A 16,498-nucleotide genomic window follows, 5' to 3' on the forward strand; every position below is an offset into this window, starting at 1 on the left:
AGTTTTCTAATTGGTTGGTGGTGAGGTAATCGGGAGTCAACATCATCAGCCTGCTGGTTCTAACCCACCTGGGGTCTCTGTGCTTCTGGGCAGCATATCGTTAACTTGTTCCACCTGATGGGGGTTTCAGTATCTGCAGAACAGCTCAAAGGATACAGCTCAGAATATTATCTGTAGACCTTGAGGAGGAACTAAAAGTACTGGACTTTGTTTAATGGCTAAATTATTATTATTTTGTCTTGCTTGGCTGTTTTCCTTTCTTTCTGCATTTTCTCACTTCTCTGATTAAATTTACTCTTTGGAACTCGGAGAAGGCCTTAGGAGGCTAAAAATTTTATACAGATAAGAGGCAGGTGGAGGACATGGCGGGGTGGGGATTGAGTGGTGTCTGTTCTGGGAACGCCCCATAGGATCCTGCCTGGTGTCAAAAGGTCAGCGGTAATCAAACACTGACTGAGTAGAGACTTGGTAAACGTGAGTGGCATTGAAGGCTTGCTCGGAGAACATTCCCTGTGCAGTGTCATCAACCTCAACTTGACTCAGTGCGAAGTGAGGGCTACTGGAAGCTTTGCCATGTGCTTCATTTCTCCTAAGCCCCACATATCAACCCCCATCCAGATTTCCCGCCCTCTGGGCTCCAGGATTTCAGCAACTTTCTCTTTATCGTGGATACCATTACCCTGTCCGTCCATCGGTGTTTTTTTGTTGTTGTTTTGCCTGCACCATGCACCTTGCGGGATCTTAGTTTCTGGATTGAACCCAGGCCCTCGACAGTGAAAGCATGGAGTCCTAACCACTGGACCGCCAGGGAATTCCCAGTTGATATCTTTTAGGACTGGATGGCAGCAGACTAAGAGACAGTCTCCTTTCCCCAACAGCCTCAGCAGCTTTATCCACATATTCTTTTCATGTCACTGCTATCCATTATTCTAATTTAGTTTTCTAAAAGTAGGCAAATATTGTTTTTTTTAAAAAATTGATATATAGTTATTTATAATGCATAAAATTGCATTATATGTTCTAAATTGCATTTAGAGGATACTGAAAATAAAGATGTATTTTTTCCCCATATACAAATTTATAGACCATTGAATTCTATCCATGGGCTTAAGAAGCACTGGCTGAAGTATACAGCCTGTCCCATGTACTTCCTATGGCATATATCAAAGGCACTTAATGTCTGATTTTTACTTTTAGTGAAGTTAAAGTTGATCAGATTCAGGTGCAGCGAGTTTGATCCATTCATTAGAATATCTCCCATCAGCCTTTCTACTAATGGTTTTAGCATTCATCGATGATCGCTGTCTACATCTATTATCTTATTAGAGATTAAAAATGGTAATTTTCTAACTGTCATTCTTCCTGCCTGTATTAAATGCAATATTTCCATAAAGTAAATTGTAGTTACCCTGAAATCCAGTTCATGATAAAATCTTGACTACGACTTGATTCTTTTACCAGTTTTCAGAATAATGAGCTGGTCTTTTAGCCATCCCCAATGATGAGCAATGAGCTTTTGTTTGTTTTTTCCAGTTTGAGTTTTGGCTTTGGTTTTGGGTTTGATTTGAGGAATGTCATGAATTATAGGAAATTTGTTTATCTGATCTATTTTAATCAATCACAGTCATGGTTCATTTTGTTCAATGGTAGGCCAGTGTGAGCCCCTCTAAACTGGTCTGCCTGTCCTTTTGAAATGAACACATTGGTCTTTGGCAACTCTCTCGCTTTTGGGCACAGCAAGACTTCCTAGGCTCAGCTTGTACCATACCTATCCCAGACTTGGAATAAGGAATTTTTCCAAGAATATTTTGTTCCTTTTAGAGGAAAATGATATTTAAAAACAAGAGTCTGGGTATTAAGGGTATTTATTGCTGTTAGGTTACCATTACTTCTAGGCTTTTTCAGTGGACAGAGCTATGAAATGTTTATTTTTTTTTAAAGAGAAAAGCAAATCATTAGTGTATATGATTTCCAATAGAAATTTCAAGGTACAGAATTTTTCTCGACTTCTTTGACTTTATAAACATAAGAGAAACAATTCAGGAATAATCTTAGCTCCTAATGACGGTAACATGATGGCTTGTCTGCTGGAGCCCACAGTATACACACAATAGTTTCAAAATAGCAATACCAGTATTACAACTAGCAGTGAGTCCATTAAATCTAGTTTAAGATTTATTTACAGAACATTTTTTTTCTTTGGACTGTTTTTCCCTAAGCATGTAAAATCAGAATACTGCATTTTAAAGCCTTTCAACATAATTATTTTCTCTGTGTAGTTATGCCAACACTTTGATATATAGCTGGATATATACATTTAAAATTTGCAGAGATTGTATTGTCTTTTTTTAAAAAAATTATTTTTTGGCTGCGTTGGGTCTTTATTGCTGTGCGTGGGCTTTCTCTAGTTGTGGCGAGCGGGGGCTACTCTTCATCGCAGTGCGTGGGCTTCTCATTGCGGTGGCTTCTCTTGTTGCGGGGCACTGGCTCTAGGCATGCGGGCTTCAGTAGTTGTGGCTCGCGGGCTCAGTAGTTGTGTCATGCGGGCTCTAGAGCGCAGGCTCAGTAGTCATGGTGCATGGGCTTAGCTGCTCCGCGGCATGTGGGATCTTCCTGGACTAGGGATCGAACCCGTGTCTCCTGCATTGGCAGGTGGATTCCTAACCACTTCACCACCAGGGAAGTCCCTCAGTCTTTATTTTTATTTTATGTCTATTTTCATTTAATTTGATCTTTTGATGCGTAGGCTCATTAGTCCCTTTTCCTGTCCCTAGAAGCACAGCTACGGGGAAGAGGGAAGCTAATGGGAGAAGTAACTCACCCTGAACATGTTCTCCAAAAGCACTGCCTATCAGCATGTTTAAAGGTGACCTTTTAACCTGAGTACTGTTAAGATTTCAGTGAATATGAAGACTTAGAAGTGTGACAGCAAACCCTTAAGAAAGTGGTCAGAGGGCGGCGGTTTCTTTTCTGATGGTACCAAAGCCTTCAGCTGAGCCATCCCAAGTTCATACCCTCCCTGACGTTTGAACCTGGCAACCTCTCACCAGCCCCAGGTGGCCTGGTTTGTCTTGTTGGCCTGCTTTGCTGCCTCAAGGTCCTGTCTAAGCAGCATCTGGGAGTCTTCATCTCAAGCAGGCCATTAGCATCTCAGAGGCCTGTCGCTCCCTAAATCCTGTCTAGGAATGATTCCTTCTGGGCATTTCCTCCTTGATCCCTAGTCTAAGAAGCTACTGGAAGGAGGGGGAAGGAATTGAGGAGGAACTCTCATTTTGGAATCCTTCCTCAAGGGGATAAGTTTTGAGCAGAGTTTTTAAGAAAGGAGGAATGGGATGCCAGGGAAGAGAAAGCAGGCTTCTTATTAATGACGCTTCTGCACTTCATCAGACAGAAAAGAGGCTTTGAAGTCAAAGCCTGAATGCCTAACGGCCTTTGGCTGCAGTGTGTCACCTCTCAGAACCTCTGTTTCCTTGGTTGTAAAATATGGTTATAAAAATTATCATATTCCTAGGCCAAAGCACTGTTGTGAGGATTCAATGAGATTTACAGTGTCTTGTGTTTGGCAAAGAATAGAAGCTCAGGAAATGTGACTTTCCTTTCTACCCTCTCCCCGTTTCAAGCACTTGTCCCACCACCTCTTAAAAATGAAACGAGGTAGTTATAATAATACTAGTAATAGTAAGAACGGAAATCTCTGGAGAGGCACAGGCGTACATTATCTAAATTCTTACGGTAACTTTTATTATTGGTGATAATAGCCTTACTTTATGCGTAAACAAGCAGAGGTTCCAAGAGAGGAAATAGCTTGTCCATGGTCACACCCAAGGCCTTAGCCCGTAAGTCACATTTTGCATGAATTAGGAAATGGTGCTCCTCTGCTTGGATTCAACCCCGTGGGTACAGGCATGGCCAGTGGAGCTGAGACAGGATTCAGCCCCTCACTCACCCCCTTGCCTTGTCACTGTCGTGCAGTACACAACTCGCATAACTGTACACAGAAGCTCTGGTCAAATGCATAGTTTTGATCAAACAAATTGAAACCCAGATCTGATCGACATTCGGACCACATCCTTTCCAACACTACCTGGGAGTTCATCTCTTCCTGTTTCCTTTAAGATCCTACTCCATTGTTTATCTCTTCTCACTGCCTTATCTCCATCTCTCCCCTTTCCTTCTCTTATGGCTTTTCCTTCCTAGCTGATACACTCCATCAAATCTCTGCACTTAAGTAGTGGTAGGTTTGAAACAAATCATTATTCATAATGTCACCCCCACCCCATACCTAGCTCCAAACCTGGCACTGGTAGGCCTTCTAAGTAATGTTTGTTCAGAACCTCTGTAGTCATTACGCTCGGCTTCCTTGTATCATAGCTAAGCCTTTACTCTCCTTCTTGTTGCCCTCGGTGCCTAGCAAGTTGCTTTGCCCACAGTAATCACGCTTTGGCATGAAAGAACTAAGATTTTTCCCAAGAGCAATTGTCCTAAGAAGGCACTAGAGGGCAGCAGAAGATCACACATGGCCTTTCGTTCACCTTCCCGTTACTGGCCACAGCCCACCTTGTCTCAAGAGGCAGGAGTAAATGATACACTGCAATGCTGACTGCTCCCTGACGTGCAAGAGCGATGTAAGTCAGGGGGAGGTGGGGGCTGAGCATGCTTTAGTCTGTGGGAAGAACCACTTTTGGGCCCACTAAGCTGCACTGGGATTCTTCACTCTGCCCCTTACTTTAGGGCAAATAATACAGCAGGACCACGTGGCTGTTTTTGTGCTTTTTAAAAATATTAAAATAATCCTAATTTGCAAACAAAAGACATCAGCCACTACTGGGCTACTGGGCATTATCCAGGGGTCCCTCTCCCTGCCCCACAGAGGATATGACCTTCCTCAGAGATTGACCTGCCGTCACTTGAAACAAGTATCCTCTCGTAGGCTATACTCTGTCACTCTGAGCCTCAGTTCCCTCCTCTGTAAATGGAGACAACAATTTCTACTTTGTAGGATGATAACAAAGACTATATGAAATTATAGATGCTGCATCTCTCCTTTGATGCTCAGAGCAGTTCAATGGGGAATTAGTGTCCTCATTTTACAAATGGGAAAACTAAGATTAGAGAGGTAAGGTGACTTACCCAGAATTCAGAATCAGGTAGTCTGACTAAATAGCTTTAGACTTAAGCTTTCAATTCTACCCTTGTCTACTGTGTTCCACCAGGTAGGAAGCGGATAGTTTAAGGAGATTGCTGACAGTGTGGTTAAAGCGCCAGCAGGTTACAAGGGAAGCTTTACAGATTCAGACATGCACGGGAGTGAATAATGCTGAGCTGAAGGCCAAGCACTGGAACAAACGACCTCTGATGATGCTCCTGACACCCTAGAATTTATAAATTCTTCATTGAGTTCTGTTTCTCGTTTATCCTCGAAATAATCCAAGATTTAGGTACTAGCATTGTTGACGTTTTACAGATGAGAAAATGGAGCCTCAGGGAGGTTAAATGACTTGTCCAAGGTCATCCAGCTGGAAATGGAAAAGCTGGAATTTAAACCCAAGCAAGTCACTGTCCTATAGCTTCCCTTCTGCAGTTTGGCATATTACTTGTGTATTTAGGGAAGAAGCTGCAAATCAGGTTAGGACAGGAGATCAGTTGTCCTAGGATTTGGCAGTTTTGTAGACCTGTCCTCTGTTTAGAGTCTGCACCGTTGCTTCCCCTTCCGTTCCTCAAACATGCACACAACACACACACACACACACACTCTCTCTTGGACATACACACCTTAATCAGAAACCACTCAAGAATGCCCCACAGTTCCTAAGGGTGGGAGTTCACCTGCCTAAACTGTAGTTTGTTGGCTAATCTTAGCATGACCCCAAGTAGGGGCAGGCTTGAGTACTGCAGATAGGGTGTCCAAGAAGCACAAAGTGCATAGCTCTGGGTCTGGCTCTTATGATTAGAATGAGAATTGTAGTTTTTAGATGGCAAGCCAGTCTAGGTCCAACAGAGCTGTCCCATAATGGAACTGGAGGCCTAAAAAGGTAATGAGTTCTGTGTCATTAGAAGCATCCGAAAAGCAGTCAGAGGATCATTTGGTGGTGAATGAAGCATTAGATGGAATTTCTGACCAGCTGACCTTTAAAGTGCCTCTTACCCATGAGATCCCTTAGCCCATGGAAAGGGGTGGGGAAGCCTAGGGTTGTTGTCTGGGGGGTGGCAGGAACGGGGAAGGCCCAAGTGTTTACAACAGGGATGACTTGTGCAGGAGTAAGAATTAGTGCTGAAAATTTTTCGGCAAGAAATTTGGACAACGAAAGGAGCAGTAGGACCAGGTGCAAAAAACTAGACTAGTTATAAGCTCTGTGGTCTTGGGAAAATTGCTTTACCTCTCTGAGTTGTCATTTGTACATTCATAAAGTAAGGTTAAGACTGTCTGCCTTTGGGGCTATGGTGATAAGACTGAGATAGTGGATTTGAAGTCTGATAAGGGTTACAGGAATAGAGGGGATTAAAGGTAAAAAAGAATCAGTACACATTCATCTGTTTATTTATTCAGATAGTCACCTGCAAACTGTCTGCATGACATCAGACATTGAACTCTGTGCTGGGCATGCAAGCGGTCATTGAAAATGGTCATAGTTCTTGCTCTTATGGAGCTCACAGTTGAGTTGGGGAGGCAGATATTAATTTAACATTAACTATTAATTTAACATTATAATGATGATGATGTAAACGGTTCAGTCGATTATACAAATTGAGAATGATCAAAATATAGTTCTGATCATGAATATATGCATGTTCGAAAGTACGTATCATAGTTGGTTCCCACACTCCTTTTAACATATTCACTGGATAACCTTCCTCTGCTCCTAGATGAAAATCTTAGCTAAGCCACATCTAATCTATTATAACTTTTGTGGAACAGACAGTGCTATAGACATTTTAAATTGATAACAGTTTCACATCAGGAATTAGGATGTCTAGTCCAAGATTTTAATCAAATCTCTAAATCTGACAAGTCAGATCTCCTCTCCCTCCCCAGTGGGGATGTTAGGACGTGGAGCAAGGTTGGCCTTCGTTCTGTTTCTCTCCCTTGCTCTTCTTCTTCCTCTCCCTCTACAGTCGAAGCAGGAGAGAGGAATGGTAAGGATTCGGAAGGTCATACTTGCCCTGATAGCCTTGTATCTGGCTCTGTGTTCTCCGGTCCTGGCAGGTTTTTAAAACCGACCCTCTCTCTTGGCGGGGTGGGGGGCGTTCTGTGGTTTTTCAGTGGTCCTCGTGGCCAGGGCCTTCTCCCAAGACCTGAGACGATGTAGCATCTCTGTGGCTGGCTACTGCTCATCCCTCTCCACCCTCTGTTTCTCTGGCTGCTCACCTTATGGGGACTCTCACCGTGGGGACCCCTCAACCTCTGTTATAATTCCTCCTGGGTAAGACTCAAAACAGATCCAGCCCAGCTCTTTCTCTCATGTGACCCACATCTGGTCCGGGGGAAATACTCAAGCATTTTTCCCACTGGCAGCCTCTGGGATTTGGGGCTAATCCCTGTGCTGCCTCTTCTGCCCTGCTGCCATAGGCCACTAGAACTTCTGCAGGTGGGGTATGACCCTAGTCCACTATCTTCCCCGTTGCCGAGAAAATGTAGCAGTTTCTCCAAGAGGCACTCTTTTGAGGCTCCTTATCACAAAACTTGGGATTAGAAGGTAATGTGCTCTACATGACCCACCTGGGGTGCTGGGGACTCTAAACATTAGGTAATAGCTGTCTCCAAAGCAAATCTCTCCTATATCCTTCCCGTCTACTCTCTGACCTCATTTTATTTCCTTGTTCTGGCTGAGGTTTCTAGAGTTATGAAACTAGTCAGGATTCATCTCCTTTGTAAAGTCCATGTATAGGGGCCTGGCTCTGGGATTTCAATTCTATTCTGTCTTGGTGTCTCAGTAGAAATTTCAGTTTTAACATCTTGTTACAGCAACAGCACAGCAATAATTAAAACAATCACAACAACAACACCGATAACAGCTAGTATCGATTGAGTGCTAAACCTTTGCCTTATTTAATCCCTACAAGTAGTCTTTCAGGATGGTACTATTATTTATGAAGGGCACGCTGATGATGCTGGAGTTTGACTCTCAGGCTGAGAAGTTCAGAATGCATAGCGCAGAAGTTCAGTCCTTGCCGATGCCATCTCAGCTGGCTACTTTCCCTTTGTTAAGGATATTTCTGTGGGTCCTTGAGTCAGGCTTCAGGGCAATTGCTTTCCTCCAAGAGGAGACAGTAACTCTGCCTAAGAAATGATCCCATTTCAGCAATTCCTGGGAGGCCATTGCTGTAATAAAGGCCATTCTTTATGATATAAAAGTCTCACCCTCTTCCCCCCGCCCCCATCCTTAGCGTTTCTAATTTGAGCCCCTCTGGTCCCTGTGGAGTCTTTAAATGCTTCAAGTGCAAGCCTATTGCCAAAGCAAGCCTGTCTGACTCGGGACGCAGCGCCCTGCGCTGTTGCCGAATATTGAACAAACATTCACGCGGCTTTGGCTCTCCCAGAAGCCCTTAGTCTGATGCCTTTGTTTTGTTTTCTGGATGAGGGCAAGCGGTACCATCACCTCCTGCCGAAAAGCCCTGGCTGCCCTCCCAACAAGGAGTTGTCACTTCAACTGAGGCTTTTTTTTTTTTTTTTTTTTCTTTTTGGTGGCAACAAAATAATACCCAGCAGGAATTTGGGAGGAGAAAAAAGAGAGTTCAGTTGGCAGGTTCTCAAATGAATGGGTTGTAGTGTCATTGGAACTGAATTGGGCTTGAAACCAGACATGATCCTATTTTGGAAGCATTGTTCAGAGGGATGGGAAATGTGAACAGAGGATAAGTCTCTTCAAAAATGTTCTTTATCCTTGGCCTGTTAAAGACAGCCTGTTTTAACTAAACTCTCCCATCCCCTCAATGGCAAGGGCCTATGTGAGAACCTAGAGGAGGTCAGAGAGACTGGCAAATTGATCAGCTATTCATCTGTCAACCTTTCAACTGAGAGAGCTAATTTTACTTTGAGAAGAGCTTACCACTTGATTACAAGCCATCAATTAATTGTCAATCCTGAAATTCACAAATCTTCACTCTTAGACTCATCGATGCTTGGATGAGATGGCACATGGATCAGGGTATATAAATATACATGTATTCAAATATATTATTGAAAATCGTATTGAAAGCCTACTGCATTCCAGGTAATACGTAAAGTGGATGGGAATCGGCAGAACTAACACTGTCTCTGCCCTCATGGATCTTATAGTCTGGAGACATTAACAGGTGACACATAGAACAGGATGCTGTGAGGATCTTTAGTATGAAACCCTAATAGAGATTGGAGGCATGGGGATGGAGTTCAGGGAAGGCATTTCTGAGGACCAGAGTCCTGGCCCCTGAACTAAGATCTGAAGGGTGAGTGGGAGTGAGAGCCAAGAGAAGGCAGGGCCAGAGGGTGGGATGGGGAAAGCATTCTGTGCAGAGAGAAGAGCACGTGCCAAGACTGAGTGAGAAAGGACAGGGTGTAGCCGAGAAACAGAAAGGCCTGTGTAGCTGAAAGTAGGAGAATCGGGAGGAACAGGATGACAGATCAGACTGGAGAGGCAGACAGGTGGTCTCATTCGCATATTACCTATGTGCCACGGTGAGGATTTTGGTCTTCATCCTAAGAGCAGTGACGTGCCATGCAAGAGTTTTAAGCAGGAGGAGAATATAGAGTTTGCCTTTTGAAAAGATGACTTTAGCCACCGAGTGAAGTTGGATCAGAAGCAATTAGCTTTTGCAATGGTAGTATCTACAGAGAAACAATTAATGGAATGGCTAATGGTCTTCCCTGATGTAACTCTCCTCCAGATCATAACTTAGGTATGACACAATCTTTATGGAAAAGATCTTTGTTAATAAATGCATGGGACTTAGAGGTAAATCCCTTTTTCCATTTAGGTCTCAGGTTCCTCACTTGTTAAGCCGTGGGTTTGGACCAGATGATACCAAAGTGCCCTCCTTTTGCAAAACAAGCCCTTAAATTCAGCTTGAGTTCTATACTGCTACTAGAATTCAGTTTTCAGCCTGGACTATGGGCTTTTAACCCCATTTTTTTGAACTGATAGATTGTTAAAAAAAAAAAAAAAAGGATTTATTGACAAAAGCAGACCAGCAAAGATCAATAGCTCATTTTGCTGTTAAATAGATAGATCTTTAACCCAATGTCTATGAATGTGTGTTTGATCAAGGGAATGCTTACTCCCAGCACCATGTTACATATTTTTCCCAATTAAATTATGGCAAGGTGCTATGAGGGATGAGGCATCTGTGTTCTAAAAAATGAGATACCACGAGTAGTTTAGTTTAAGTGCTGAATTGGTTAACAGACAGCTGGGGTCATGTGCTGAAAGGATCACTAAGTCATCATGTGACCTTGGAAAGTCATTTTCCTTCTTTGGGACACAGTTTCCTCTCATTTTAAATGGGAGGGTTTTACCAGATTAGACTTTTCAAAGGTATGCTTTTTCAATAGTTTTCAAAAGATATTTTATGGAGAAAAGGTGCCCCACTCTATTTTTTCTCCTTGGAGGTTAATAATCCAAGTGTATTGATGGTCTATTGATTCCAAAGTTTTTCCTGTAACTAATCCATCATACTGCCACATTCCTGTGTAACCTCTCTCTGAAACTCAGTTTCCCCATCTATAGCAAGGGCTATAGAGCAGAGGTTTCCAAACATTTTCTGTAAAGGGTCATATGGTAAATATTTTAGGTTTTGTGGGCCATACAGTCTTTGTTGCAACTACTCAATTCTGGCATTTTAGCCATGCACAATATATAAACAAATGAGGGACTGTGTTCCAATAAAACTTTATTTACAAAAACAGGCAGAGGGCTGGATTTGACCCACAGACCATAGTTTAGTGAACTCTGGGTCACAGTGGGAGCTAACTGCTCTCTAATGTCCTCGCAGTTCTGACTTTCCCTGACCTTCTCCCCTGAAGAGTTATTCTCTCCCAAGTTGGAAGTCCCCCTTCTCCAAAATGTATCCCTCTGGCCTGCACTTCCAAAAGTCATCATCATCATCTTCTTTTGACATGTCTGTATATAAGACTGTCTCTGTCTCCCCAGCTGCTGAGATGCCTTCTTCACAGCTTTGTTTTGTTTATCTTAGTAACTACCCTTCTTTAATCCCTCTGAAGGATTGGTTAGCTGGAATTTGCCTTGTCTTCTTCCCCCAGAGCCTTTGATCTTGTGCTCATAAGTATTTGCTGACAGCCAGACAGAAAAGGTGGAGCCCAGATCCCAAGCCCGAGGGCCCAGAGAGTAATGAATGAAGACTGCGTTTATTTGTATTTCTAATTGGCAAGCCTATTTCCAGATCAGCTGCATGTCACTGCAAGCAGAGAGCAAAAGCAGGAGACAACCTTCTTTCTCCCAGGCCTCGGTGCCCAGGGCCCCTGTTTTCCACTGAGGCAGGAGCTTGCCCTGATTTCACCAGGCTTGGAAGAAAATGCCATCTGGACCAAGTTTTGTCCCTTAGTACAGGACCACCTTGTTTTGCCACTCAGACTGTACATTGCACAACTTTGAGGACACCATTTACATCATCCGTGATGTAAATGGAACCCTCTGAGTTGTACAAATCACTTTTTCAAGCTTTGAGCCCTTTCTTCTTATGAAATCTTACATCGAAGGCCAGTCTATAAGAGATACAAGTGGAACAACTCTATCTGAAGCTGAGATGCAGGTTTAGAGACCTGCCTTCTCAGTCTCCCTCTTGCCTTCTTCAAGCAGCTGCTGAGATGGCTGTTGGGATCCCTAGAATTCCTCAGATGAATTTTGGAGCCTCTAGACTAGATCATAAATGTTGTTCTAACCATTCACAGCTATATAATCTCTCTCTTGATAAAGTCTGAAGTATATCCCTAGCACCGTTCTAGGCACTGAATGTTGAGGGGACAGGAGTGGGAGACATTGCCCCTGGTCTCCCTGAACTGATTTTATGGTTGGAGAGGTCAACAGAAAATGAGGTGAGAAAATAAGCTTAACAAGATAGGGTCTTACATGCAGAAATACTTACCAGAAAAGAAGGGCTGGGGAAAGGAGAAAAGACTTCCTGAAGAGGGTCACATTGGAATGGAGCGCCGATGGGTGGTAAAGATTTGGGGAGGCAGAGGGGAAACGTAGGGCAGGGTGAGCAAAGGCACAGAGGTGTGAAATGGCACTTGTAGGGATAAAGAAGAACAGCACAGAATGGGGCGTGCGTCCTTCATGCACATGACAGCACACTGAGGAAAAGAAATTTGAATAAGGGGACAGATGAGCACGGAAAGAAAGGGGAAATAATGCCTTCTCCAGACAGGTCCATCTCCTTCTATCTCATTTACCAGTCATAACTGTTTCAGTTGTTATTGTTAACCACACATTATACAATTAATCACTATAAGCTCCTGGACATTCAAAGACTTTCCCAAGGCAGCAGAGCTATTATCCAGCAGAAATGAGATTTAAACTGAAATTGACTTGACTCCAAAGCTTGTTTCTCACCCATTGCATGGAACTGCATGAAAAATATAGGACTGGAACAAGTTTTTGAAAAAAAGGTAGAATTTATAAAAAGTAACAGTAAACAAAAGAATTTCTTATTGGGAAAAATATGCTTGAGTATTTACATCTTACAAAGGTCCTTGCAGAATCCTCTAGTCCAACCTACTGACTTTAAATATAAAGAAAGTGAGGCCCAGAGAAAGCAAAGAGTTATTTAATATAAATGGTATAACAAGACACCATTCTGGTCTCTGAGCCCTCAGGTCAGTGCTCTTTCCAAAGCATCACGAAGGAACCACTCTATCATCTTTTTTCCCTTTCCAGTGGACGACTACCTCCTTAGCACATCGTAATGGGTTCAAGAGTCCGACCTTTTGAACAGTACTGAACAATACTGAACTTACATCTCTTTCTCCAGAGACCACGGAGTTGGGCAGCAAGAAGGAGCTCAAGTCCATGCCCTTCATCACCTACCTCTCAGGCCTGCTGACGGCCCAGATGCTGTCTGATGACCAGCTCATCTCAGGTGTGGAGATCCGCTGTGAGGAGAAAGGCCGCTGTCCATCTACCTGCCACCTTTGCCGCCGACCGGGCAAGGAGCAGCTGAGCCCCACACCGGTGCTCCTGGAAATCAACCGTGTGGTACCACTTTACACTCTCATTCAGGACAATGGCACCAAAGAGGTGAGGTCCCCTGACACAGCCACTGAGTCAAATCTAAGAACCAACCCTCCTACCTCCTGCCCTTGTGGGCCCTTTGTCCACTGGGATTGTCATCATCGTCATCAACAGCATGGTGAGGGCTAGCATTTATTGATCCCTTACCATGTTGTAAGCATGTATATAACTTGGTAACACTAGCTGCTGTAACTGGCAAATTCTCCAATCTCAATGGCTTAGTACAATTAAGGTTATTTCTTGTTGTGCAGAGTCCTAAATAGAAGTGTTTGATTGATGGGTGGCTTTACTCTGAGAAGTAGTTCAGGGTCCCAGCCTGTTCCATCTTGTGCTCCATTAATCTGATGCTTCCACGGCTGCTGTGGAAGAAGAAAGAACATGGAAGATTGCACATGAGAAGTTGAAATGGGCCACGCCTGAAAATGGCAAATTATCATTTCATCTCCTATTCTGCTAAGCTAGAATTCAGCCACTGGGCACACCTGTCTGCAAATGAAGACAGGGAAATGTATTCTATCTGTTTGCCTAGGAGAAGAAGGTATGGGTTTGGTGAAAACCTAGCAGCCTCTGCCTCTGTACTATACTTGGGTTATCTCATTTAATTTACCCTCCAGATCTATGATTTACTTATAAATATTGAGTTGATTCATATGGAATTTCTGACATTTGACCATTTTTTATTTATAAAGATGGCAATTCCGTATGGTTCATCCTTTTCTCATGCCCCCTTTACAAGTGAGGAAATGTAGGATGTTGAATGATTTGCTCCATGTTGGTCTGCTCCAGAGCCTACATGCTTAATCATGAAATTATATCTCCTCTTTTTCCTCTTTCTATCTCTGTGACTTTCAATTATAGCATGTCAGGGCTTGAGAGGACTGTATGAATGATTTAGTTCACTGGTTTGCACACTTGTGTTCATGGAACATTTTTTTCCAAATGTGGTGTTCAGGAACCCCAGTCCATAAAACCAGGAATAGTGATGCCACTGCTTCAGTAAGGAAGAAGGTAGATAAAGCATCTCCCCTTGGTCCCCACTCTTCCCTCTGCAACACCTTCTGGACAGCCCTGGGCCTCCAGAGAAGGCCATCTGGTAGACCACTGACCAATCCAATAGGATGCTATGGATTACGTGCCCCTCCCAAAGCATCCTCCTGGGCTGAGTAAGCACCAGTGCATGGTGAGTGGTCAGGGAGGGTTTCATAGAGGACAGATCAGGGATGAGAATAAGGAAGTGAGGAGAGTATCTTCAGGTAGAAGACCTGAGGCAGAAAAGTACATGGTCTCTACAAAGACCTATAGAAATTTCCCATGACTGAGACCAAGAGATGGAGGGAGAGCAGATATGAGGCCAGAGGGAACAGAAAGCACCTGATTATTTAGGATACTATAAGCTAGGTCCTGGAGTTTGGACACAATCTGGAGGGCAGTGACATGCTGAAGATACATGGTTAGCAGGAAGCTGATAGGGTTAGATTTGTGTGGCAGAAAGAGCCCTCTGGAAACAACCCAAATGACCATCGATGGGAGAGCAGTTGAATAAGGTGTCGAATATGCATGCAGTGGAACACTGTACTACAGCCAAGATGAACAAACTATAGTGACACTTAACATGAGATGGATGAACATAATGTTAAATGAAGACAAGAAATCCCAAAGATACGGTTTATATAGCATGATACCCTTCCCTCTATTTTAAGTTAAAACAGACACACAGGGCTTCCCTGGTGGCGCAGTGGTTGAGAGTCCGCCTGCCGATGCGGAAGACGCGGGTTTGTGCCCCGGTCCGGGAAGATCCCACATGCCGCGGACGGCTGGGCCCGTGAGCCATGGCCACTGAGCCTGCGCGTCCGGAGCCTGTGCTCCGCAACGGGAGAGGCCACAACAGTGAGAGGCCCGCGTACCGCAAAAACAAAACAAAACAAAAAGAAAACCACACACACACACACACACACACACACACACACACACGCACATATCAAATACACGCCTTTTAAAAATAAATACAGATGCAATAGATAGTTTAAAAAAGGAATCAAGGAAATTATGAACATAGGATCATGGTAATCTTGAGTCAAGCGAGGCAGGTAATGGCGCGATGGAGCATTTGTTACACGATGGTAGTCAAGTTTCTAGCTGATGTTTGGGGGCTGGATTTGTGGGGTTTTATGAAAGTGCCAAAAGTAGCTAACCAGCTGACACTAACTGGATGAACACATAAAGCCTAACCACGCATGGTGCAGCAGTGAGCTTGAGTCACGAGCCGTGCATCTCAAATCATCTAACTCTGTGCATCAGAGGTCCCCAGACCAACAACAGAAAAGCCAAGAGAGCCAAACGTGTATACATCTCCAAACCTGTGGTTTCAGGGTGAGAGTCAACTGTGGAAACATAAGAGTGGCAGCAGGGAGACCCCTGAGGAGGCTGTTGAAGCTTCCAGTAAATACCAAGGGTCGTCTGACCAGTGTCGTGTCAGTGCAGACAAAAAAAGCAGCACGTCGGTAGCTCTCCAGGGTTTGGTGAGAGAGGCTATGAATATCCCTATTTAGGGCTCTTTCTGGGCCACGCTTTCCTCATCTTTGAGGTGGTTCGATACTAGCTAAGTCACAGGACTTTTTTTGTGTGTGTGTAATTTATTTTTATTTTTTATTTTTGGCTGTGTTTGGTCTTTGTTGCTGTGCGCGGGCTTTCTCTAGTTGCAGCCAGTGGAGGCTACTCTCTCTTGCACCGTGCGGGCTTCTCATTGCAGTTGCTTCTCTTGTTGTGGAACATGGGCTCTAGGCACGTGGGCTTCAGTAGTTGTGGCTTGCGGGCTCTAGAGCACAGGCTCAGTAGTTGTGGTGCACGGGCTTAGTTGCTCTGTGGCATGTGGGATCTTTCTGAACCAGAGCTTGAACCCGTGTTCCCTGTACTGGCAGGCGGATTCTTAACCACTAGGAAGCCCCAAGTCACAGGACTTTTATGATGTGTTCTTGGCACGTGTGGTGGCAAGACAAGCGCTGGTTCCTTTCCTCTTTGCTTAGGAGTCAGGTTCCCCATGTCCAGATGCTATGCCAGCTTCCCTCAGCATCATCAGTTCTGGAAATGGGTCTTCCTGAGGCTGATTCACGTTCTCTCAGATACAAAAGCCCAGGAGTGTGAAAGCAGTCACTAGATGTCACTGTTCTCCTTATGTGGCATCTGCTGCTTTTGAAGCACGAGTCCTTCCTTCGTTAATTCAGTATTTTTGAGCACCCACTATTTGCCATGTATGGTGTCATGCCCCAGGAAGTGAA

General features: G+C 43.9%; 1 protein-coding gene across 2 annotated transcripts in view; it reads left to right on the forward strand.

Annotated features, from left to right (window-relative positions):
* The window catches only part of ASTN2 (astrotactin 2), a 912,541-nt gene that overhangs the window by 712,268 nt on the left and 183,775 nt on the right, over positions 1–16,498 (forward strand). For both annotated transcript variants that reach the window (XM_060013324.1, XM_060013323.1), the window contains exon 17: positions 12,964–13,229. In XM_060013324.1, coding sequence (XP_059869307.1) covers positions 12,964–13,229 — 266 coding nt within the window. The remainder of the gene's footprint in view (positions 1–12,963; positions 13,230–16,498) is intronic.

Source organism: Delphinus delphis, chromosome 6 (genome assembly GCF_949987515.2).
Source record: "Delphinus delphis chromosome 6, mDelDel1.2, whole genome shotgun sequence".
NCBI classification, from domain to species: domain Eukaryota; kingdom Metazoa; phylum Chordata; class Mammalia; order Artiodactyla; family Delphinidae; genus Delphinus; species Delphinus delphis.